This window comes from Phyllobates terribilis, unplaced genomic scaffold (assembly GCF_046119375.1).
Source record: "Phyllobates terribilis strain yellow unplaced genomic scaffold, ASM4611937v1 Scaffold_11__3_contigs__length_659146591, whole genome shotgun sequence".
In the NCBI taxonomy this organism is placed as follows: domain Eukaryota; kingdom Metazoa; phylum Chordata; class Amphibia; order Anura; family Dendrobatidae; genus Phyllobates; species Phyllobates terribilis.
The window spans coordinates 306,968,742-306,993,646 of record NW_027362771.1 but is presented as its reverse complement, the minus strand read 5'-3'; the positions used below and the strand labels follow the sequence as shown (position 1 = coordinate 306,993,646).

The 24,905-nt window shown below is 44.6% G+C and overlaps 1 protein-coding gene across 1 annotated transcript in view; it reads right to left on the bottom strand.

The window, feature by feature from the left end:
- The window catches only part of LOC141167259 (uncharacterized), a 705,047-nt gene that overhangs the window by 21,059 nt on the left and 659,083 nt on the right, over positions 1-24,905 (bottom strand). The window contains exons 95-96 of the mRNA XM_073654695.1: positions 19,409-19,498; positions 1,901-1,936 (exon numbers count right to left, since the gene is read on the bottom strand). Coding sequence (XP_073510796.1) covers positions 1,901-1,936; positions 19,409-19,498 — 126 coding nt within the window. The remainder of the gene's footprint in view (positions 1-1,900; positions 1,937-19,408; positions 19,499-24,905) is intronic.

The window sequence follows — 24,905 nt, the reverse complement described above, 5'->3', positions numbered from 1 at the left end:
CCAAAGATGGACAGCAATAGGCTGAAGGTGCAACAGGGGCGTGTCCGCAGCAGGTACAAGAAACAGGAAGTTCAGCAGGCGTCGCCCTATGCAGCCAAAACAGACAAACAGACAGCAAGGAGGGAAGCCAGAGAGACATTCTGGATTGGAGATCAAGTGCGCGCTCTTGCACAGTGGGAGATGGACCACCATGCAAGGACGCCGCCAGGTATGTTACATAAACAAGCCTGAAGCATTTTGGAAAAAAGCCCTGTGGACAGATGAAGTTAAAATAGATCTCTTTGGCCATAATGATCAAAGGTATGTGCGCAGATAAAAGGGCACAGAATTTCAGGAAAAGAACATCTCGCCAACCATTAAGCATGGGTGTGGGTTAATCATGCTTTGGGGTTGTGTTGCAGCCAATGACACAGGGAACATTTCACGGGTAGAGGGAAGAATGGATTCAATGAAATTTCAGAAAATTCTTGATGCAGACATAACACCATTTATAAAAAAGCTGAAGTTGAAAAGAGGATGGCTTCTACAAATGGATAATGATCCTAAACACAAGATAAAGTCCACAATATACTACCTCAAAAGTCGCAAGCTGAAGGTTTTACAATGGCCCTCACAGTCCACTGATCTGAACATCGATCAAAATCTGTGGCTAGACCTCAAAATAGCAGTAATTTGTAATTTTTAAAATATAAAAGATTAAAATATATATTTTTTTTGCCTAAAATACAAAGGAAATGTGTCATCTTTAACTTTTGGCCTTTTAGAGATCATTTCATCTTCAACTTACTTAAAGAAGTTGTCCACAACTTTTTAAGATTGCCCCAATGTATTAACCCTGTGATTATAAGACTTTTTGTAATTACTTTTGGTAGTCTTTATTGCCTGTGAGCGGCCATATCCTCGGCCGCTCACAGGCATCATGTGACCCCCCTCTGATGTCTCGTCAGTGAGGCGTGACAGCAGTGATGCGGTCCCCACGGTGGATGCTGGGCTGTGGGCGGGGGGGACAGCACTGATGTCACACCCGGTTGCAGCAGAACTTGACGTGACATCAGCGGATGTCAGAGCCGGATGCAGCCGGGGGTCAAGTGATGCCTGTGAGCGGCCAAGAATAGTGCCGCTCATAGGCAATAAAGACTACCAAAGGTAATTACAAAAAGTCTTATAATCACCGGGTTAATACATTGGGGGAATCTTAAAAAGTAGTGGACAACTCCTTTAACTGTTGACAATAGCAGTAATTTTGACCAGGGGTGCCCAAACTTTTACATGCCACTGTAGGGGTAGAGACCCTGATTCCAGTGATGTGTTATTAACTGAGCTGCTTGCTGTCATTTTGATAAATCACTGTTTTTCTTCTGCAGATCTAGCAGTTCTCTGACTAAACCGTCCGCGCCACTGATTGACAGCTTTCAGCCCATGTACAGTGTACACAGAGAGCTGTCAATTAATGATTGGGGCAGGGTTATACAGAGCTCATGAATATGGAGGACTACCAAGCAGCAGGTTTACTAGTCCTATAGTGATAATCTCCTTCTGATAAATCAGTGATTTTATCAAAACTACACTAAGAAACCCAGTAAGTGACACATGGCTGGAATCAGGGTCTCTGTCTCTACATTACGCTGCCATCAGATTAGGTGGCAAAAACTTGGTGACAGATTCCCTTTAAGTAAATCTTCCCAGCTGTAAACACAAAATGGTAGAATATTTTAAAAGACTCTTTGGAAAATAACTTCATTTTTCTATTTTAGATGCATTGGACAAGTAACAAAGAAATTGAATGTAACTTTGTTATCATAAAGTGCACATTTGCATTACATCTAGGCCCTCCAGTGAGTTGAGAACTAAAACACAAGACATGCAGTTATTGGAGACTTGTGTAACTGTTAGAACTCACCACTTTGAGCTTGGTCACTTATTCTGTTTTGTGCTGCTGTGGTATGATGTGGATTGAAATGTAAAAATAAAACAAAAAGTAAAAGGGTAATGGTTCACATATTTAAATGCTGCAGTTTATCCTTTTTACCTAAAGCGTGTGTTATACAGCACTGGCAGCTTTTAAATATTAGTTATTCGGGGAGGTGAGGCTGGCATTGCTTACAGCCATGAACAACATAGAGTAGTAAAGCACAGTTGTGATGCTTAATGGCAATGTTAGTGCTAACTTTTGCCGTGGAACATTTCATCTGTCAGTCCAACACTATATAGAACTAAAATAAAGTAAACTATAAGTAGTACCTTCTATAAAAACAAATATAGCATGTCTCGTTTATAGGAGCAAATAGACGTACTATTAGTTGCGTCAAACGTTTTATTGCAGAGGAGATACATTGTCACATTCTCAAAAAGCCAATCATAGCAACTAAGTGATAGGCCGTTTTTGCGTTTTCGTTTTTTTCTCCCCTTCTTCCCAGAGCCATAACTTTTTTATTTTTCGGTCAATATGGCCGTGTGAGGGCTTATTTTTTGCGGGACAAGTTGTACTTTTGAACGACATCACTGGTTTTACCATATCTTGTACTGGAAAACGGGAAAAAAAATTTCAAGTGCGGTGAAATTGCAAACAAAGTGCAATTCCACAGTTTTTTTTTTTTTTTTTTTATCACGTTCATTGAATGCTACAACTGACCTGCCATTATTATTCTCCAGGTCATTACGAGTTCATAGACACCAAACATGTATAGGTTCTTTTTTATTTAAGTGGTGAAAAAAAATCCAAAGTTTGCTAAAAAAAAAAAAATATGGCGCCATTTTCTGAGACCCGTAGAGTCTCCATTTTTCGGGATCTGGGGCTGGGTGAGGGCTTATTTTTTGCATGCCGAGCTGACGTTTTTATTGATACCATTTTGGGGTTGATCTGATGTTTAAATCTCCCGTTATTGCACTGTATTGCAATGTTGTGGTGACCAAAAAAACATAATTCTGGAGTTTTGAATTTGTTTTCCGTTACGCCGTTTATAGATAGGATTAATTCTTTTCTATATTGATAGATCAGGCGATTCTGAAAGCGACGATACCAAATATGTGTAATCACAGGGAAAAAAAGTAGAAAAAGCCTCACCGTGTATACCAAATACAAGGCAGCTCCCACTTCGGGATGCCCGAATCCTACTCCGTTGACCTCTGAATGAATGAGGTGAATGTACAAAAAATGAACAAAGGATCCGTGTGGTTTGGAAGCAATAAAAAATTACATTTTATTCCATTCCATATGTTTATGTGTTTTTTTTTAATTGTTTTATTTTGAATGGGGCGAAAGGGGGGTGATTTAAACTTTTTTTTTTTTTATATTTTTAAAAACATTTTTTTTACTTTTTGCTTGTTTCAATAGTCTCCTTGAGAGACTAGAAGCTTCACTTGTCTGATCTTCTGTATTACACACAGGAGATGATCAGATCGCCTGTGTGTAGCATATTCGCTCACTTACTATGAGCGCCGTCCGCTGGGCGGTGCTCCTAGCAATTCGGCAGTGACAACCACAGGGGTCTCCTGCAGACCCCGGGTTGTCATGCCAACACATCGACGACCTGTGATCAAGTGACGGAATCGCCAATGGGCGGGGCCAATGACGTGCTTCCCGGAAGCGCGAGTTAAATGCTGCTGTCAGAGATTGGCAGTGGCATTTATCTGGTTAACTGCCACGGGTGGATCGCGATTCCACCCGCAGCTGTTGCGGTCACATGTCAGCTGTATAGATCAGCTGACATGTGTCCGGAAAGGTGCGGGCTACGGTGTTGAGGGGGGATATGACACACGTCATAAGGGGGCAGAAACAATTCTAAACATATATCTAAAAGGGATTAAAGGTTTAAAGTAAAATCTAAATGTGGTAGCAGATGATTGTGATAGAGGATCACCACCTATACGGGAATAGTATAATCATTCGGGATACAGAAAAGTGCACTATCACTTCCAGACCCTCAACTATGAGGAGAAAGAGGATTCAGTGATGGCTGTTCAATAATTTGTACCTAATGAAGCCATCATAGAATTTACTGGACCCAATGAAGATTGCTACCTGGGCTGCTTGTGCCATCTGCATTGATGTGCCAAACAAAACAAGCTAGCAGCCAAGATAGGAGAGATTGGTAAGGCAATAACATAGGGTAAAGCAAATGAGCAAAAAGCACAAAAAACAAGCATATATACAAATAATATTACTAAATAGTAAAGATGAATTGCATATTAATACATGAAAATGGTAAGCATGCATAGACAAGCCATTAGTCACATACAGTATAAATTGAAAAAATATGAATTATCACAGTTCCTACTAGTAATATACAAATGTATTTTAAATGAAACTAAATGCACAATAACAACATATGTAATATATAGTGAAACATTGCAGCTTTTCCTTTACTGTTAGAAAATAATATATACGTTTGACCCGTGGCAAAAATGTAACAAGTCAGAAACTGATACATTCCTATGTTTTATATTAAAAAATTCCAACAAATAAGGATTATTACAAAGAAAACATTTCATTCATTTTTCAAATCTTTAAAAAGGCACTATTCGATGCTTTACATACGGCGTGGAGAAATTATGGTTGCTATGGTAGTCAGAAACATATTGGTGTCAGAATCCTAAGTGCCTCAGTCAGGCTGGAAGAGACTGAACCAACGCGGGCTTAAAACTAAATAAAGATTAAGGCATAACTTTATCAGAATGGAGCAGGCAGCCGATGACGTCTGCCTAAGAAATCTGTCTGATCCCATGTAGTGGCTGGGCCAAAAATGAATGGAGAAATGAATGGCTGCTGCAATGGCTTCAGCTGTTCTCACACAACTGGCTGCCTGCAATATGTTTTCAGGACATAATGAACAGGCTTTTTTCATAGTCAACATCTCTATTTTTACCTGAAAACTGCATTTCCTTTACTCACCTGTGCATGCTGGAAGGAAGAAGGAAAGGGAAAGTCAGTGACATAGTGAACAGGAAAACATTTTCTAAACATGTGAAAACTTACATATTACTGCATGTAGACTGATATTGCTTTGTGACCAGATATATTAAATACAATGTTTACATACTACTGTAATTAGCATAACTGGCGCATTCAGTAAGTGAAAAAATGAAATAGAATCAGTATAGAATGTGTGTCGTGGTCTAAGATTTTTTTTTTACTTATATTAAATAGAGTTGTCTACTATGCTAATCTTTCTAACATAAAAAGATACACCAACATACATTAGGCTGGGAAAACCAACGTTTATCTCCCTTGGGTAATGAGAGTATTACAGTTACATTTGATATAAATGGCAGGAGCTTTTCCTGTTGTATCCACTAAATTCTGGCTCTAAACTTTATGTGTTACACTAGCATTGCTATGCTTTTGTAGCACCCTGAGGATTCGGCTGCTACAGGGGTATTGCACCTCACTCCAGAGGTGTGGTATTCCACTCCCGGGTAAGGATGGAGTGTGGAACTGAGCTCAGTAGGCTGCATGCACTACATACATCCCATTTCCGGGGGACAGATCGACGGTACTCCCACCAGTATATGTGCAGGTACAACAGCGTCTGTCCCTGGCTGGAGTGGGAGGGGGGTGGAACATCCCAGTAGTGTAGGGGCAGATAGGGGGAGTAGTCTGGGTAAATGTAGGAGCTCATTGGGTGCTGGTCACCTGAACTCACACATAGAGGGAGTATATAAGGTGGGCACCATCTTAGGACAGAGTCAGTCAGTCAGAGAGTCAGCAGTAACTCCAGGAGAGGAGAAGGAAGAGGGACCCAGAGGAGCAGGACGAGAGGGGACCCCAAGATCCCAGAATAAGGACAAAAGGGTGAAGGGTCGGCAAAAGGGTACCGGATCCCAAGCTGGCGGAGGCCAAAGCAAACCTTAGCAGGAACCGGAGGTCGTGGGCAAGATTTGCCACGACCCTCACCAAATCCACCAGAATGGCACACCGAGCATAGGGTCAGGGAAGCCAGAGAAGGTTCAACCACCAAGAGACCCGAGGGAGCCGGACATAGGTGGATCCCTGGTGGGAACGGCCAGAGAGAGAGAGAGAAGAAGGGAGCTCAGGACCATACTCAGGAATTGCCCGGGAGTTGACCGAGTCCCGCACTTGGTGGACGCAGCACGGCTTGGGTGGTCACTGCTGTACAGAGTGACCAGAGCAACACCAGTGAGTAAAAACCCTGAAACTGCATTTAATGCCTCTGAGTCTCCTTGCTGCACCTTCACAACCACCATCCTCCACGTCTGACCCCCTGAGGCTATACCCCTCCCGTTGGGGGTTATACTACCACAGCTGCACACACACCACCAGCCTCAGCGGACCATCCTGCAGCGGCGGCCTTTTGACCGCAAATCAACGGGTGGCGTAGTCGACACTAAGAACATCTGCAAGGACTGCCGCACACTGAGTTTGACACCCTGGGCACGGACCGGGTCACAGCCACTCGGAGACTACAACCCCCATCTGATCCGGCTCCGGGTATCCCTAACAACATGGCCCAGGGGGCGCGTCAACTTTGGCGTAGTCGGCAGGATCACGTGCCCGCAACCACCGGGTACTGCGTGCCTGAAGAAAAGTTCACATTTACCTCAAAAAGAAGTCTCCCGCCAATTCCGGAGGGTCCCCGCCATCGGACGCCATCTCGGATTGTTTCCCGCCATTTTGAGAAGATTTCCCGCCTTGGAAGAGCAGACGCCATTATGGGCGTGCCAGAGGGTGGCAAGAGGCCACCTCCCATCGTGGGCCAGGTCAAGGAATGGCGCCAAAAGTGGAAACCGCCCCCATTAACAGAGACTGTGATGATAGAAGTGTCCATCAGCGTGAGGGAACTGCCCCTGGAACTGACAATCACAAAGTTGCCCCGGGACCACCCTCAATGTGGGCGGATACAAAACAAAAGAGAGAAGATGGGAGCAGCCTGGAGGAGTCTGGAGGAGCCGTACCCGGAGATGGAGGGAGAGTCAGGCAGCACCGACCCAGTGGTCAGGAGCCTGTTGCAAGCGACAACCCCAGAAGGCCTGGTGGAGATCCTGGCGCAGCTCCCCAGAGATCGGGAGCATGCACGGACCGCACTGGAGGGCTTGGCTCAGAGGATGGCCCGAGTGCAGCGAGACGTACTGGCCGCATGGAGCAGAGAGATGGCCCAGCAGGCTGGAACCCGCCAGCGAAGCACGCCACCCGAGACGAGGAGTCAGACCGCCTCTGAGGATGGCGCAGGAGGAATCAAGGCCGGAGACGACGCCGAGGAAGGAGCTAAAGAAACGGAGGCAGGTAAAGGGGACGCTACTACCCCGAGCCGAGGAACCGCGTGCCTGCCCCAGCTTCCCGTCGCAGAGCCCGAAATTCCCTCTGCCGTGCCCGTCGTTGCACCGTCACCGCTCCCGACTAGGCCTCAAACAGAAGCCGCGGCCGCGCTCCCCGTGACGTCACGCGCCTCAAATCAGAGTGCGACCAAACAGGAAGCGCCACCGGCCTGGTCGCAAGGCCGAGTGCCCCCGGGCGCCGCAGTACCAACAGCGCCCTCTACCTCCACTGAGCCACCGGCCTGGTCGCTGGGCCAGGTAACCCCGGGCGCCGCCGTCTTCACGGTGCCCTTTACATTCAGGGTGCCCCAGGCCTGGTCGCAAGGCCTGGTGAACCCGGGCGCCGCCACCACAACAGCGCCCTCAACGTCCACAGCGCCACACCTGGGTGAAGACCTATTTGCCCAGCACACATGCCCGGATGGGCAGCCCTTTGTGTGGCCACCGGAGTATTACCATCCCCGACTCCGGAAGGAAAGACCCCTGGATGAGCCCCTGATCCCGGCTCCGGCGCCCGCCAAGATCACCCCACTCTCGTTGGAGGAAGCGCAGTTTGCGTGGGACCCCACCGGAGAAGACCTCATCGGGTTCACCGAGGAGACCCGGGCAGCCGCAGCCCAGCGTGCGGAGTGCTGCCAGCAACAATTGGAGGTTTTTGCTAGAGAGCGACGAGAGAGGTGGGTCCGCGAGGAGCGGCTCCAAGTGAAGAGCGCCGAGCAGAAGAGCCGAGCCCGCAGAAACCCCCGTGCTGCCCACGGTCCCCGTGCCAGCGGAACTGTAATAAAATTCCAGTTGGAGCACGGGTGGGGTTTCATCCGGGACCACAAGACCCCCGGCGACGTCTTTGTCACCCGCAGAGACGTTGAAAGTCATCTGCCGGAGGGACACAGAGGTCGTGACCTATACCTGGGTGATGAGGTCACCTTCACCCGGCATCAGTGCGCCAAGGGCCCGTATGCCCTGCACGTGCATAGACTTACTGAGAAGGAGCTACGGGGTGAGGAGGATCAAGAGGACCCGGACGGGTCTAAAGATTACCCTCAGCCAAGAGCACACCGCCACTGATGAACTGTAAATAGAATATGTAAATAGTTACCCGTGTGGGTACAAAAACTGTTGCTACCAAAGTGTAGTCCCCGTCGGGACCAGCAAGTGAATACCCGTGTGTCCCTATCCCTTAACAGGCTGAGGACTGTGAACAGCCATTCCTTTTCCCCACTGGCCGAGGACTGAGAGCGGCCATACCTTCCCTTGTATATAGTTGCGCTTTCTAAGGCGCCCCCTACCGGTTTTATAGGAAACTGTGTTTTTTCTACAGGAGACTGTTGCACTTTACCCGGTCACAAGTTGCACCGTGGCCGGAGGAACAAGAATGTTTAATATGAAAAGTTTTATATGAAAAGTTTTATGATATATATAGTGTTTTATATGTTTAAGATGTTTTGAAAAAAAATTGTATGTTTTTGGATGTTTGTATTCTTTTACAGCCCGAGGACGTGCTGTGATTTACCAGGGGGGAATGTAGCACCCTGAGGATTCGGCTGCTACAGGGGTATTGCACCTCACTCCAGAGGTGTGGTATTCCACTCCCGGGTAAGGATGGAGTGTGGAACTGAGCTCAGTAGGCTGCATGCACTACATACATCCCATTTCCGGGGGACAGATCGACGGTACTCCCACCAGTATATGTGCAGGTACGACAGCGTCTGTCCCTGGCTGGAGTGGGAGGGGGGTGGAACATCCCAGTAGTGTAGGGGCAGATAGGGGGAGTAGTCTGGGTAAATGTAGGAGCTCATTGGGTGCTGGTCACCTGAGCTCACACATAGAGGGAGTATATAAGGTGGGCACCATCTTAGGACAGAGTCAGTCAGTCAGAGAGTCAGCAGTAACTCCAGGAGAGGAGAAGGAAGAGGGACCCAGAGGAGCAGGACAAGAGGGGACCCCAAGATCCCAGAATAAGGACAAAAGGGTGAAGGGTCGGCAAAAGGGTACCGGATCCCAAGCTGGCGGAGGCCAAAGCAAACCTTAGCCAGGAACCGGAGGTCGTGGGCAAGATTTGCCACGACCCTCACCAAATCCACCAGAATGGCACACCGAGCATAGGGTCAGGGAAGCCAGAGAAGGTTCAACCACCAAGAGACCCGAGGGAGCCGGACATAGGTGGATCCCTGGTGGGAACGGCCAGAGAGAGAGAGAGAAGAAGGGAGCTCAGGACCATACTCAGGAATTGCCCGGGAGTTGACCGAGTCCCGCACCTGGTGGACGCAGCACGGCTTGGGTGGTCACTGCTGTACAGAGTGACCCGAGCAACACCAGTGAGTAAAAACCCTGAAACTGCATTTAATGCCTCTGAGTCTCCTTGCTGCACCTTCACAACCACCATCCTCCACGTCTGACCCCCTGAGGCTATACCCCTCCCGTTGGGGGTTATACTACCACAGCTGCACACACACCACCAGCCTCAGCGGACCATCCTGCAGCGGCGGCCTTTTGACCGCAAATCAACGGGTGGCGTAGTCGACACTAAGAACATCTGCAAGGACTGCCGCACACTGAGTTTGACACCCTGGGCACGGACCGGGTCACAGCCACTCGGAGACTACAACCCCCATCTGATCCGGCTCCGGGTATCCCTAACAACATGGCCCAGGGGGCGCGTCACTTTCCTCAATGCCCTCAATTAGATGACTACTCTTGAATGTCTGACATCTACTAGAAGATAAAACATCTTATGTTAATACAATAACATTTGACATCCCAGCACCATGTCTTAATATGGTAACAGCAGTAAGCTAGTTAGTGATGATACTAATGGGGACAGTTCATGAACAAGTGGAAACCTAACTTTTACTCAGTCTAATCAGCAGTTGCAAAATGTATCATCACTGCACTATGACCCAGATTTCCCAGTTTCAGCAGCTATTTCAGAATGTATCACTGCACTATGACCCAGAATTCCCAGTTTCAGCAGCTATTTCAGAATGTATCACTGCACTATGACTCAGATTTCCCAGCTTCAGCAGTAGTCTCAGAATGTATCATCACTAGTGTTGAGCATTCCGATACTGAAATATCGGGTATCGGCCGATATTCGCGGTATCGGAATTCCGATACTTAATTCCGATACTTTTAGAATATCGAATACCGGAATCGGAAGTTCCCATAATGCCTGCGCTCTGCAGTGTCTCTGAAGGATGACAAGCTGGATGGCAGCGCTCAGCTGCAATCCAGCCTGTCATCAGAATGCCATCCCAGCGTGAGAGAATTCTCCTGATTGTTTAAAAGCCGGCGGGCGGTAAAAAGCCGCCGGCTTTTAAACAATCACACAGCCCCATACTGCTTCCCCGCAGCCTCCCACCCCGATCCTCTGCTCCCCTCACCACCTCCCATCCCGATCGTAAGTTAGGACCGGGCGGGGAGCACAGCACCAAGGAGCGGGGAGCGAAAGACCCGGGCGGGGAAGCCGGCAGTGAAAAGACTTCACCGCCGGCTTTCCCGTTCTGTGCTGCGCTTTCCCGCCGGTTATTTCAAATGAACAGCTGAGGTATCAGGTGATGCCGATCAGCTGTTCATTTGAAGTAGCCGTGGTGCCCTCGCAGGGTTCATGGAGTTCATGCTTGACTGCATTGCATGAACTCACATGAATTTTCCCACGGTCGCACAGGTCAGCCTCACCTCCCAGACCCGTCATGATTAGTGTGTGTGGGTGTCTGTGCGATGTGTGCGGGTGTGCGCAGTGTCTGTGCGATGTCTGCGGGTGTGTGCGGGTGTGCGCTGTGTCTGTGCGATGTCTGCGTGCAGGCAAACATAGGCCGATGTGACACTACTACTCCCATCGGCCTATGTCTGTCCCCCGTCCACTCGTGCCAGCAGGATCAGCTTGATGGGAGCAGTAGTTCCCATCAGCCTGATCCCGCTATTTAAACTGCCCCATGGTCCCCAATAAATTTTAAATACATGTCATTGGTGGCCAGTGGTTACCTACAATAAATTAGTTTATACATTACCTGTCCCCGCCGATCGCCACCTAAAATAAAGTAAAAAACAAAAAACTACACCTATACTCACCTAGACATCTAATTCCCCGAAGCCATCGATCTCCTGTAATAAAATATAAAATAATAAACCACAACCTTATCCTTACCCCTCCGTAGTAGTCCACGAGTGTCCCACGAAGATCTCCAGTTTAGAGCAGCCACATAGGATGTGACCGCTCTGAACTGCTGCCGCCGCTAGAATGATGGGGCCGTAAAGCAGCCCCGTCACTGCATAAGCGGGTTCGCCGGAGTTCAGGCAGCGCTGCTCCGGTTAGCTGCTTTACGGCCCCGCTGTACCGTGAGAAGTTCCCACGGTACAGCAGTGCCGTAAAGGAGGTCTCCGGAGCTGCGCTGACTGAATGCACTCCGGTGACCTCAGTCAGGGGCTCCCGCTGCCGGGAGCGGACGAGTTCCCGGCAGTGTGAGCTTACAGCAGCCATGACAGCTGTCTCATCTGCAGATGTGACAGCTGTGCATGGGAGATCAGCGCAGGAACGTGGATAGGTAACTATTTTTTTTTTTGTAAACTAAGAATTAAATAAAATGGTGTGTTTTATTTCAAATAAATAATTTTTTTCTGGGTGTAGTGTGTGTTTTTTATTTTTAACACTTTGTAGGTTAGTAATGGGGCTGTCTTATAGACGCCCATCATTACTAACCTGGCCTTCATGGCAGCTGGCGCTGACATGAACCCCACCACTATTACCCCCTGCCACCGCACCAGGGTAGCGTGGAAGAGCGAGGCTAAGTGCCAGAATTGGCGCACCCTATGGATGCGCCATTTCTGGGGCGGCTGACCGCTGGTGTTTCTAGCCAGGGAGGGGGCCAATATTCATGGCACCCTTCCTGGGCTATTAATATCAGCCCCCAGCTGTCTGCCTAGCCTTTGCTAGCTATTAAATTAGGGGGGACCCCACGTCATTTTTTGGCGGGGTCCCCCATTTTAATAGCTAGTAAAGGCTAGGTATTCCGCTGGGGGCTGATATTAGTAGCCTGGGAAGCTCCGTGGGTATTACCCCCTTCCCAGGCTTCAAACATCTGCCCCAGCTGTCTGCTTAACCTCCGCTAGAGCCTAAAATTACGGGGAACCCTACGCCAATTTTTTTTTAAATAAATCCTTTATTTTAACACTAAATGACAAGTACAGTAATCAACACTGTCACTGTACTTCATATATATGTGACTGACATGTTTCTATCTATATAATCTTTGTGTGATTCTCTATTCCTTCTATTCTAAATTGTCGGGTACCGCTGCTGAATTGCCGGCTGGCTTTTTTAAAGAGACGGTGCATGAAAACACTATTTTTTTTTTTTTATAAATCCTTTACACTAAATGACAAGTACAGTAATCAACACTGTCACTGTACTTCATATATATGTGACTGACATGTTTCTATCTATCTAATCTATGTGTGATTCTCTATTCCTTCTATTCTAAATTGTCGGGTACAGATGCTGAATTGCCGGCCGGCTTTTTTAAAGAGACGATGCATGAAAACACTATTATTTTTTTTAATAAATCCTTTACACTAAATGACAAGTACAGTAAGCAACACTGTCACTGTACTTCATATATATGTGACTGACATGTTTCTATCTATCTAATCTATGTGTGAAGCTCTATTCTTTCTGTTGTAAATTGTCGGGTACCGGTGTATGCCGCTGATGAATTGCCGGCTTTTCGCGTAATACATTCTACATTATTCTTAGTTGTTTTACTTCATGTAGAATTAACCTACAAGGAAAGAAAGGGTTTATTTTCATTCCGATATTTGTGTCCCATTGACTTGCATTGGTTTCCGGTATCGGAATCGGCGATATCCGATACTTTTTGGGAATCGGTCCGATCCAATCCGATACGATATTTCCTGATATCGGAAGGTATCGCTCAACACTAATCATCACTGCACTATGACCCAGATTTCCCAGTTTCAGCAGCTATTTCAGAATGTATCACTGCACTATGACCCAGATTTCCCAGTTTCAGCAGCTATTTCAGAATGTATCACTGCACTATGACCCAGAATTCCCAGCTTCAGCAGCAGTCTCAGAATGTATCATCACTGCACTATGACCCAGATTTCCCAGTTTCCGCAGCAGTCTCAGAATGTATCATCACTGCACTATGACACAGATTTCCCAGTTTCAGCAGCAGTCTCAGAATGTATCATCACTGCACTATGACCCAGATTTCCCAGTTTCAGCAGCTATTTCAGAATGTATCACAGCACTATGACCCAGAATTCCCAGCTTCAGCAGCAGTCTCAGAATGTATCATCACTGCACTATGACCCAGATTTCCCAGTTTCAGCAGCTATTTCAGAATGTATCACTGCACTATGACCCAGAGTTCCCAGTTTCAGCAGGTGTCTCAGAATGTATCACCACTGCACTATGACCCAGAATTCCCAGTTTCAGCAGCTGTCTCAGAATGTACAGCAATCGGGTTTTCCCAGTGGCAGTGGCTGTGTCAGAATATATCATCTATGAGTTGTAACTCAGCTTTCCAAATGTCTGCTACAGGCTTAAAGTGTATCATCATTAAGCTGTAACCTAGCTTTCCCACTGACTGCATTGTGAAAGCTTTGATTGATCAGAGCATCCAGCTCTAGGAGTATGGCATATTCTGACAAGTGTGATTGGAAGGGAGTCAGGGAGGATTTGTTAGGGTAATTTTCTGAACAAAAACCAGGAAACAGTGATACTAAATATCTTGGGATAATGTCAATCTAAATTAAGAATCATAACAAAATCAATCACTAAGAATTCTCATTACAAAAGTAATCACAAAATATTAGTTAATACACATGTACTGACTACTCTGCCACAACCAACCATGCCAATAGTAAAAAAAAGCAAAAAGGGGTAATAAAAATAGTTAATCAAGTACCTACTGACTCAACCAGATGTCATCAAACAGTATGGTCCCCAGGTGGATTTGTAGATAAATTCAAGAGTAATGCACAGATAGCAGCAATACAGCGACAGAAACATAGATTCATAGTTTTTAAGGTTGAAGTTAGACAAGTCTATCGATTTCAATTTATAACCTAACATGTTGATACAGTGGAAGGAAAATACCCCATGAGGCAGATTCTCATTGCTCCAATTAGGGGAACAATTCCTTCCTTACTCCACATATCTCAATCAGACTAGTACTTGTTATGCCCTAGTAGGACCCTAGGTTCTGTTACATTTTTATTCATTAATCTCAGATGTGTTTCTGTTGGTGGCAATGTCACATTTACCTGTCACATACAATGTAGCCAATACTACTTGGCTATTTTAAATGGCGCATTTTGTTACACGCACACTGCTGGGTTCAGATAGGGGTGAGACAGGTTACTTGAATTCTTTGGAATCCTGGGGGAACCGTTACTCAGGGCGACCATAGACCATGTGCTGCAGCTTCTCTCAGGCACATAGGGGTATTGACCCTCAGGCACAGACACGTAGGTTGTTTCACTTGCTGACCAGACACACTTGACAAGAGTCCTCATAAACGGTAGAACAGTAGCATTTACTTAGAAGCCGCATAACCAGTGCAAGTTAAGTCTTATGAGCAACAGGCTCCAGTGACAAACAGTACAGTTTCCTTAGCAGCACAGCAGTTCACAGTCTTCCCAGTAGTACAGGACAGCACAGTTCTTATGCAAAGGCACATTAATGAACACAGCATTCTTTACAGCACAGTGAGATGGAGGGGGGAGGGTTTCCTGAGGGAGATGATCCCTGTGACACCATTTCTTCCAGTCCTTATCTTTCTGCCTGACAATACTCTGCACTGCTAGTTCAGGAACTCTACCTGACCTGTGCTTAGCTTCACTCCTGACTTGAATCCTTTTCACTTGCATGGGCGTTTCTGTGAGATACAGAACACACACACCACCTTTCTGTTCGGCTCCAGCCAGACAGTAAACAAGTTCCTCACAATCCCCTTGAGGCTCTGCTAAAACACTCCCCTTCTCCTGTGACTGTGTTAACCCCTCTAGTTGCTGGATGCTTCTGGAGCACAACACTTCCTGTCTCCTGTGCTTGTCTTAGTTCTAATAGTTGCTGAATGCTTTTAGAGCAACAGCACTACTTCTGCGTGTCACAATTTGCTGTTTGCTACCATGACTTACAATTGTTTGCTTATTTTTTTTGGACTCTAATGCTCTGTTGAAGGTGGTTTAGTCACCAATGAAAACTCATCCGGGAAGAATGAAAAAAAGATGTCACAGAATCCAAGGTCTTAGTAGGGCATAACAGGGTAAGATAATTTATGTTGCTTTGGTTGCTGCTACTATTGGCGGATACTCTTGGATTTTCCCATGACTCCACCAGTGGATCATAATCTTTGGAGACATCTGAATGAGTAAGAAGGTACTTTGATTATCTATTTTTACTCCATTGTGCTTTTGTTAGCATTGGCATTACTCAAGGTTTGTTGTGCCAGGATAATAGTAGGTACAAGCGCATTACCTAATCTTCTGTAATAATGTTTTGTAAAAAGACCTTTTTTATCCAAATTCAATAAATTAAAATTTGACTGGTGTGTCCCTTTGATCCCTTCTTGTTGCTGTCATGTTTGTTTTCATGCTTTAGTGTTTTCATACCGGCCATCCAAAACTCATAACTTTTTTAATCTATCTGTCAACATAACCATATGAGGGCTTCATTAGGCCCACAGCCCACGCTGCATATGCAGTTGCCTCAGTTCTATACTCTCCTTCCGATAGGTACGGTACATGTCTGGCTGGAGTTGTCTGGAGAAGTTGCCTCACTGCAAGAAGCCTTTTACATATGGACATTATAGAAAGGTTCTTTTGCTTTAGAACTGTCGGTATTATCCACAGTGAAAAGCCATCAAGTATCTGCAGCCGCTTTCTGGTGAGCCTGGCCTGACTATGTATTACAGGGTTGGCCATTCAATTTAATAGCTAGAATAAAGTACAAATTTTCTCTGATGTAACAGCTGCATGGAAAATGTATAAGGCTGTGTGCCCACTATGCGTTTTTCAAGCGTTTTTGATGCGGAATTTCCGCAGCGTAAACGCTTACAAAACGCTTGGTAATCCGTGCCCCATGATCCCCAATGAAAATCTGCATGTTCTGTGCCCATGCTGCGGAATTTTCCGGAGCAGATTTTCCTTGCGGAAAAATCCGCAGCATGTCCATTATTTGTGCGTTTCTGCATGCGGATTTGAGGTCCCAATGCATTTGAAAAACGCAAATCAAATCCGCATGTAAAAACGCTGCAAAAACGCGTCAAAAACTCGAGTAAAATCGGCAAGCGTTTTTTACTGCCAAGAACATGCAGAAACGCTGCAGAAATTTTCTGCTTCATTTCTGCATCGTGGGCACATAGCCTAACTGGCCACAATTTCCCCAATGAAAACAGATGTTTATGAGAGGGTTCTAAAGCTAATCGTGTGACAATAATCTGATCATAGTGTCTGCTTCAAATGATAGTCCAGGTTTGTCATGTAAGTCTGCAGTCACTCTGTTTGACTGCAGACTAGTGAAACCTCATAGCGCACGCAGTACACGCTGTGAGGATTCTTCAGTGCCGGCGGTGAGAGCAGGTCGTCATGTGTCCGCAAGTATGCAACATGCACGTCCTTGCTCAAATCACTTGTATTGAGTGAGCCCTAGTCGAAATCTGGCCGGAAGAATGCATATTGCCTACTTGCAGTCAGAGGACCGCCCGTATCGGAGAAAACTCACAGCATGCGCTGTCATGATTTACAACTAAACGTGACAGCTTCATAGAAATATATGAAGCTGTACAGATGTCTAAATGTGCCCTCTGGGAAGGCACTCGCTCTCTATACTCAACAATATAAAGCAAATGTTGCCGGCAGCAGAGCCAGCGCAAGAACGATAGCAAAGATGCCAGCAAAACCGCCTCTGGAAAACTATCACCGGTGGAATACTTGGCAGCTGCGCCAGCTTCTAAATATATGTACATGCCCAAAGGGTGTGTTCACAATGAGTCTCTTTGCTGTGTTTTTAGAGCACAAACTTAGCAGAAACTTCAAATTTTCAAGGAGAATTTTGGTGAGTTTCTGCTCAGTTTACCATCCAAAAACTCATCAAAAATCTCATAAAAATCTTCAGTATAAACATTCCCAAACTCTCCAATCAAAACTCATGGTTTTTGAATGCCTTGTGTGTCTAGAGAGCAGGAAGCTACTCAGCATAAGCCACCAGAAGAATGAGCATGTAGCTTCTTTTAACTACTTCAGGTTTTCTGCACACTATCGCGGGTAAAAAACATGACAAAAGACAGAACATGTACAAGCAATGTCATTTTGACATTGCTGTGCACTATGTCCATTTTATGAGGCACTTTTTGCGGTGCCTTTTCCCAGAATCCGCTTGAAAAAGATGTCATTCACATAGCCTTCTCTGTACCAAAAACTCCCAGGAATTCAGGCTGATGGTATGTGCATACAACGTTTTTAATATGACAGTGGGCTAGCTAGAGTTTTCTATGATAAGAAATCTTTTGTCCTGAAGAAGCTACGCTGGTGGATTTGAAGTAGTTTTCATGGCGGCTCCTCTTCTGGTGTCTTTTTCCATTATCTAAGTGCACATGGAGTTTTGCTGAGTTTTTGAGAGGAAGCTGAAAATTTTGAGGACTTTTGCATTTTTGAGAAGGATTTGAAAAGTTTCCTCTCAGTTTCTGCTCCAAGGTCCCCTCAAAAACCTTTAGTGCACATAGCAAGTCCCCAAAATCCTCCTCAAAAACTGCTTCGAAAACTGTTGGAAAACTCTTGGGCTTTGTGCACACAAACTTTTTTTGGACCAGAAATCCAACAGAAACTCAAAGATTGTGAGGAGATTTTGAGAGTTTAAACCGAGTTTCTGCTTCAAAAAACTCCTCAAAACACAAAGAGCTTTACAATCCATTTCCATGGGAAATCCAGTTTACTTTTCACATGCAGAGTTTTTGAAGTTTTTTTTTTTCCTGAAGAAAGTTTGAAATTGCCTGATGGGGAAAAAAGAAAGTACATGCCACTCCTTTGAAGCAGAACCTGAAGGAAATCAGTCTAACTTAGGCATTGACCAGTCTAAAGGCATCAAAAACTTTTTAGAAAAAAAGCTTAGCAAAACTTTTTCAAAACAGGTTAAGGAAATGGTTCAGGAAATAAAAACTCCTCCAAAACCCTGAGCAAAAAAAGGAGAGATTCCTGAAGTGGTTTCTGCTTGAAAACTTTTGAAAAAAACTCAGTGTGAACATACTCTAAGAGTTTATAGGATACCACAGCCACCTAAGAAACCAGCAAAATGCTGAGAGACAGTAACTTGAGTATATCATCACTCATATCCCTCTTTAAAGATTCATTAACAAATAGGCCCCGATTCATAAAGACTTGCATTTTTTTGTATGTCAGTCTTAATGAAGAGTGTGCTGAAGTAAGATGTTTTTAAATTCATTAAGAGGCGTGCCCTATATAAAAACTACCCTCACAATTTTAAAGGGAACTTGTCAGTCCCTTTTTGATGCACTGTCTAAGGGTCAGCATAAAGCAGAGACAGATTAAATGGAAAAAACTGATTTAAGTCCGTGTTTAGACTGTCATATTTCACAGTCTACACATGGATCGCAATGCCCGCATTGACGGCGAATCTCCTGTCCCAAACATACAGCCTCATATGTGTCAATGAGTCGGTGAGTTCTAGTCAGGTGAACTGCTTTTGAAAAAGTGGCATTTATATTGTTTATCACAACACCTTACACTTCATAGTGTAGTCTGCAGTAACTATTTGCATTTTCAATATTATACAGTGGCTATGAATATGTGGATATGGTCAATAACTCTAACAAAGGGCCAGTGGTCAAAACAAAAATAAACAACCTTTTTTCAATTGCTATTTCAGCTATTAGACTTCATTTAATAATCTGCTTTGGATAGAAGAGCAGCAAACATTGGAATCACATCCAACACATATTGTCCTTATCTGTATCAGTACCATTACTGATCAACTATAAATTGGTTTCTATGTAGCATATTAGTTAGTAGAAATCTGATTATAGTAACTCATGGTAACTGACTACTTTAAATTGGTCATATTTCAGGGTATTATAATACTTATTAAAAGCAGCACCTGAGGTATCCATGGAGATGGCTATATTAAATGCATTGTCTCGTAAAATAATCCTAAACAGTTTAATAGCTGTAGTTATAGCTATTTTAGCTATAAGCAAAGAAAAAAAGATGAACGTAGTACATGAACATAGTGCATTGGAAAAGTGCACATACAGTGCATTGTGAAAGTATTTGGCCCCCTTGAACTTTTCTACCTTTTGCCACATTTGTGGCTTCAAACATAAAGATATAAAATTCTAAATTTTTGGGGGAAGAATCAACAACAAGTGGGACACAATCGTGAAGTGGAAACAAAATTTATTGGATATTTTAAACTTTTTTAACAAATTCAAAACTGAAAAGTGGGACGTGCAATATTATTCGGCCCCTTTACTTTCAGTGCAGCAAACTCACTCCAGAAGTTCAGTGAGGATCCCTGAATGATCCCAATGTTGTCCTAAATGACTGGTAATGATAAAAATAATCGACCTGTGTGTAATCAAGTCTCTGTATAAATGCACCTGCTCTGTGATAGTCTCAGGGTTCTGTTTCAAGTGCAGAGAGCATCATGAAGACCAAGGCAGGTCCGAGATACTGTTGTGGCAAAGTTTAAAGTTGGATTTGGATACAAAAAGATTTCCCAAGTTTTAAACATCTGTACAAGCGATCATATTGAAATGGAAGGAGTATCAGACCACTGCAAATCTACCAAGACCCGGCAGTCCCTCTAAACTTTCATCTCGAACAAGGAGAAGACTGATCAGAGATGCAGCCAAAAGGCCCATGATCACTCTGCATGAACTGCAGAGATCTACAGCTGAGGTGGGAGAGTCTGTCCATAGAACAACAATCAGTCATACACTGCACAAATCTGGCCTTTATGGAAGAGTGGCAAGAAGAAAGCCATTTCTCAAAGATATCCATAAAAAGTCTCGTTTGAAGTTTGCCACAAGCCACCTGGGACACACACCAAACATGTGGAATAAGGTGCTCTGGTCAGATGAAACCAAAATCGAACTTTTTGGCCACAATTAGAGATGAGCGTTGTTCTACTCGAACTGTTCGCCAATCTCAAATTCGAGCTGTTTTGGGCGGTGTTCGAGCCGGTCGGCGAACACGAACAATTTGAGAAAAATTCGGCTGTTCGAGGTTATGTTCGATAACTGTTCGTGCACCAAAATCATAACTGGATTTTTTCTCAGTAATGATGAAAATTAATGTTAATACGCAGTTTGAGTGTACAGCGGGGCGGGGGGAGGGGCAGGGGATGGATCTCTGCAGGAACAATGAAGATCTCCATTTTTTTTTCTCTTTCCCGCATTTGCAGTGGGGAGGTGCAATCTGTCAGCCTATCAGCAGCGCACACACGGAGCGAAGTGCTTTTTTTCACACAAGCAAGGGCATGTGTGATTGGCAGTGTATGTCACATGTCCTTGCCCTATAAGACCAAGCCATTTTCCCCGTCGCCACCATTTTCTCACTGCTGCAGCTGCGTGTTAGACGGCACCGCTGTTGCTGTGTGCGCTATACCTTGTTAATTTCAAGCCAATTTTCGCACAAATATACAGATAGCTTGGGAGTAGGGAATAGTTGTGATTGCAGTCCTTTTAAGGACTAGGTTACAGCATTTCCTACGACTTTTATCAAGCAGGCCTGTGCTCTTAAATAGATAGATTGTGGGAGTAAAGACTAATTGTAATTGGAGTCCTTTTCAGGACTAGGTTACATCAGTTCCTATCAGTTTTTGCCAGGCAGGTCTGTACCAGTGCTGTGCAAGTTTTTTTCACAGCATTTGGCTGAATCTAGCAAAGCTAATCCTTTTTGGCCTATTGCAGAGTGTGTTAGTCAGTGGAGTAGCCTATCTGTGTTGCAAGATATACCACCTGTGTATAGAATACCAATTTTTTACTGCACCTAGTGAAGTAAAATCTTTTGGGCATAGCATCATTCTATTAGTCCATCTATACTGACCTCCATCAGGTTGCAAACTGAATATAATTTTTTTCTACATCTAGCTCTGAAAAAATATTTGGGCTTCTAGCAGTGTGTGGGACTTGGTCTATTAGTCCATCTATACTGACCTCCATCAGGTTGCAAATTAAAAATAATTTTTTTCTTCATTTAGCTCTGAAAAAATATTTGGGCTTCTAGCAGTGTGTGGGACTTGTTCTATTAGTCCTTCTATACTGACCTCCAGCAGGTTGCAAATTGAATATAATTTTTTTCTGCATCTAGCTCTGAAAAAATATTTGGGCTTCTAGCGGTGTGTGGGACTTGGTCTATTAGTCCATCTATACTGACCTCCATCAGGTTGCAAATTAAAAATAATTTTTTTCTGCATCTAGCTCTGAAAAAATATTTGGGCTTCTAGCAGTGTGTGGGACTTGGTCTATTAGTCCATCTATACTGACCTCCATCAGGTTGCAAATTAAAAATAATTTTTTTCTTCATTTATCTCTGAAAAAATATTTGGGCTTCTAGCAGCGTGTGGGACTTGTTCTATTAGTCCATCTATACTGACCTCCATCAGGTTGCAAATTAAAAATAATTTTTTTCTGCATCTAGCTCTGAAAAAATATTTGGGCTTCTAGCAGTGTGTGGGACTTGGTCTATTAGTCCATCTATACTGACCTCCATCAGGTTGCAAATTAAAAATAATTTTTTTCTGCATCTAGCTCTGAAAAAATATTTGGGCTTCTAGCAGTGTGTGGGACTTGGTCTATTAGTCCATCTATACTGACCTCCATCAGGTTGCAAATTGAATAAAAAAAATTTCTGCATCTAGCTCTGAAAAAATATTTGGGCTTCTAGCGGTGTGTGGGACTTGGTCTATTAGTCCATCTATACTGACCTCCATCAGGTTGCAAATTAAAAATAATTTTTTTCTGCATCTAGCTCTGAAAAAATATTTGGGCTTCTAGCAGTGTGTGGGACTTGGTCTATTAGTCCATCTATACTGACCTCCATCAGGTTGCAAATTAAAAATAATTTTTTTCTTCATTTAGCTCTGAAAAAATATTTGGGCTTCTAGCAGTGTGTGGGACTTGTTCTATTAGTCCTTCTATACTGACCTCCAGCAGGTTGCAAATTGAATATAATTTTTTTCTGCATCTAGCTCTGAAAAAATATTTGGGCTTCTAGCGGTGTGTGGGACTTGGTCTATTAGTCCATCTATACTGACCTCCATCAGGTTGCAAATTAAAAATAATTTTTTTCTGCATCTAGCTCTGAAAAAATATTTGGGCTTCTAGCAGTGTGTGGGACTTGGTCTATTAGTCCATCTATACTGACCTCCATCAGGTTGCAAATTAAAAATAATTTTTTTCTTCATTTATCTCTGAAAAAATATTTGGGCTTCTAGCAGCGTGTGGGACTTGTTCTATTAGTCCATCTATACTGACCTCCATCAGGTTGCAAATTAAAAATAATTTTTTTCTGCATCTAGCTCTGAAAAAATATTTGGGCTTCTAGCAGTGTGTGGGACTTGGTCTATTAGTCCATCTATACTGACCTCCATCAGGTTGCAAATTAAAAATAATTTTTTTCTTCATTTAGCTCTGAAAAAATATTTGGGCTTCTAGCAGTGTGTGGGACTTGTTCTATTAGTCCTTCTATACTGACCTCCAGCAGGTTGCAAATTGAATATAATTTTTTTCTGCATCTAGCTCTGAAAAAATATTTGGGCTTCTAGCGGTGTGTGGGACTTGGTCTATTAGTCCATCTATACTGACCTCCATCAGGTTGCAAATTAAAAATAATTTTTTTCTGCATCTAGCTCTGAAAAAATATTTGGGCTTCTAGCAGTGTGTGGGACTTGGTCTATTAGTCCATCTATACTGACCTCCATCAGGTTGCAAATTGAATAAAAAAAATTTCTGCATCTAGCTCTGAAAAAATATTTGGGCTTCTAGCGGTGTGTGGGACTTGGTCTATTAGTCCATCTATACTGACCTCCATCAGGTTGCAAATTAAAAATAATTTTTTTCTGCATCTAACCCAGCCAATAGTTTTGGCCTAATACCACAGTTTGGCCACTCAGCTCTGCTCGGTTACCATCCATTGTTTTTTTGTGCAAACAACTCCAGAGTTGTGAATTAGTTAACCACCAAAATGAGTGGAAAAAGGCCTGCTGCTGGTGGAAAGGGGAATAGGCGTGTTGGGAAGGGGAAAAAAGGTTGTGTCCGTGGGGTAGGTGCAGAAGAAAGACCATCTTCCAGCCAAACTAAAATGTCTACTTCTTTTAGCGGACAATGTGATAAGATCCCTTTCTTACGGCCACGCCAATCGCTACAAATTCCAGATGAGGCACAAAAACAGCAGGTGCTTCAACGGATATCAAGTGCTCCTTTAAGTGGGCTCTCCTCCACATCAACTTCAACATCACAAATACTCCAGTCCTCAAAGGTGTCACCCAAATCGCACTTGCTTCCTCACAGCTCCCAAATCTCCAGCTGCCCGTCTGAGTATGAGGTAGAACAGATGGTTGAGTCTGCAGACCTGTTTACTCATACTATAGCCTGGGAATCAGAGGTCGACTCCAGCGCTTCTGTGAATCCAGACGAGGAAATGATCTGCACTGATGCCCAGAATCTTTATGAGTCGGATCCAGGACCAGACGCAGAAGGTTCTGACCATAATGTAGACCCTCATTCCCAAACTGTAACTCCTGTTGGTGGAGACAATGAGGAAGACGATGATAAGACTCAAATACCTGATTGGAGCGACAACTTTAGTTTTTTGTCAGGGCAGGAACAGGTTGGCTCTGAGGACGACGGGTGTGATAACGCACAGGGTGATGATGATGAGGTCAGAGATCCCACTTACTGTCAACCCACAGTCAGCCAAGAGATGAGGTCAGCAGAGGAGGTGGAGGAAGATGCTAGTGACGACGAGGTCAGGTTGCGCCTTCCTGGACAGAGACGTAGTACTGGAAGCACGTCAACAACTGCATCCTCAAACACAACTCTGCCTCTCACCACAAGTCGTGGTGGCTCTTCAGGTCGCATGGGTGCTAAGCCTTGCATAGCCTGGGCATTTTTTCAGATCGATAAAGATGACCCAACTCGTGTTATCTGTAACATTTGTCAGCAAAAGCTAAGTAGAGGCCAAAAAATACATAGTTTGAGTACTTCATGCATGAACCGGCACATGGACATGAAGCATAAGTTGCAGTGGGAAGCTCAGTGTGCTACAATGCGGCCTAGCCGGCCGGGCCAACCACCGTCTGCCATATCTTGTGCATCCGCGGCCTCTTCATCCTCTGTGACTGGGGGGACAGCAGTCACACCTGTTTTGGGGCGCAGACCTGCCACCTCTTTACCCGCAACAGCCAGCGTGATTGGCAGGTCATCATTTTCTTTGGAGGTGGTAACACCAGCTGGTCTTGAGCGCTGTCCGACATCGATAGCACCACCTTTGGATCAAGGCAACCTAACATGTCCGCCTGCATCTTCCTCACAGACCGGCAGTTTGCCGGGGACACCCTTATCAACCCCGTCTAAGCACAATAGCCAGCC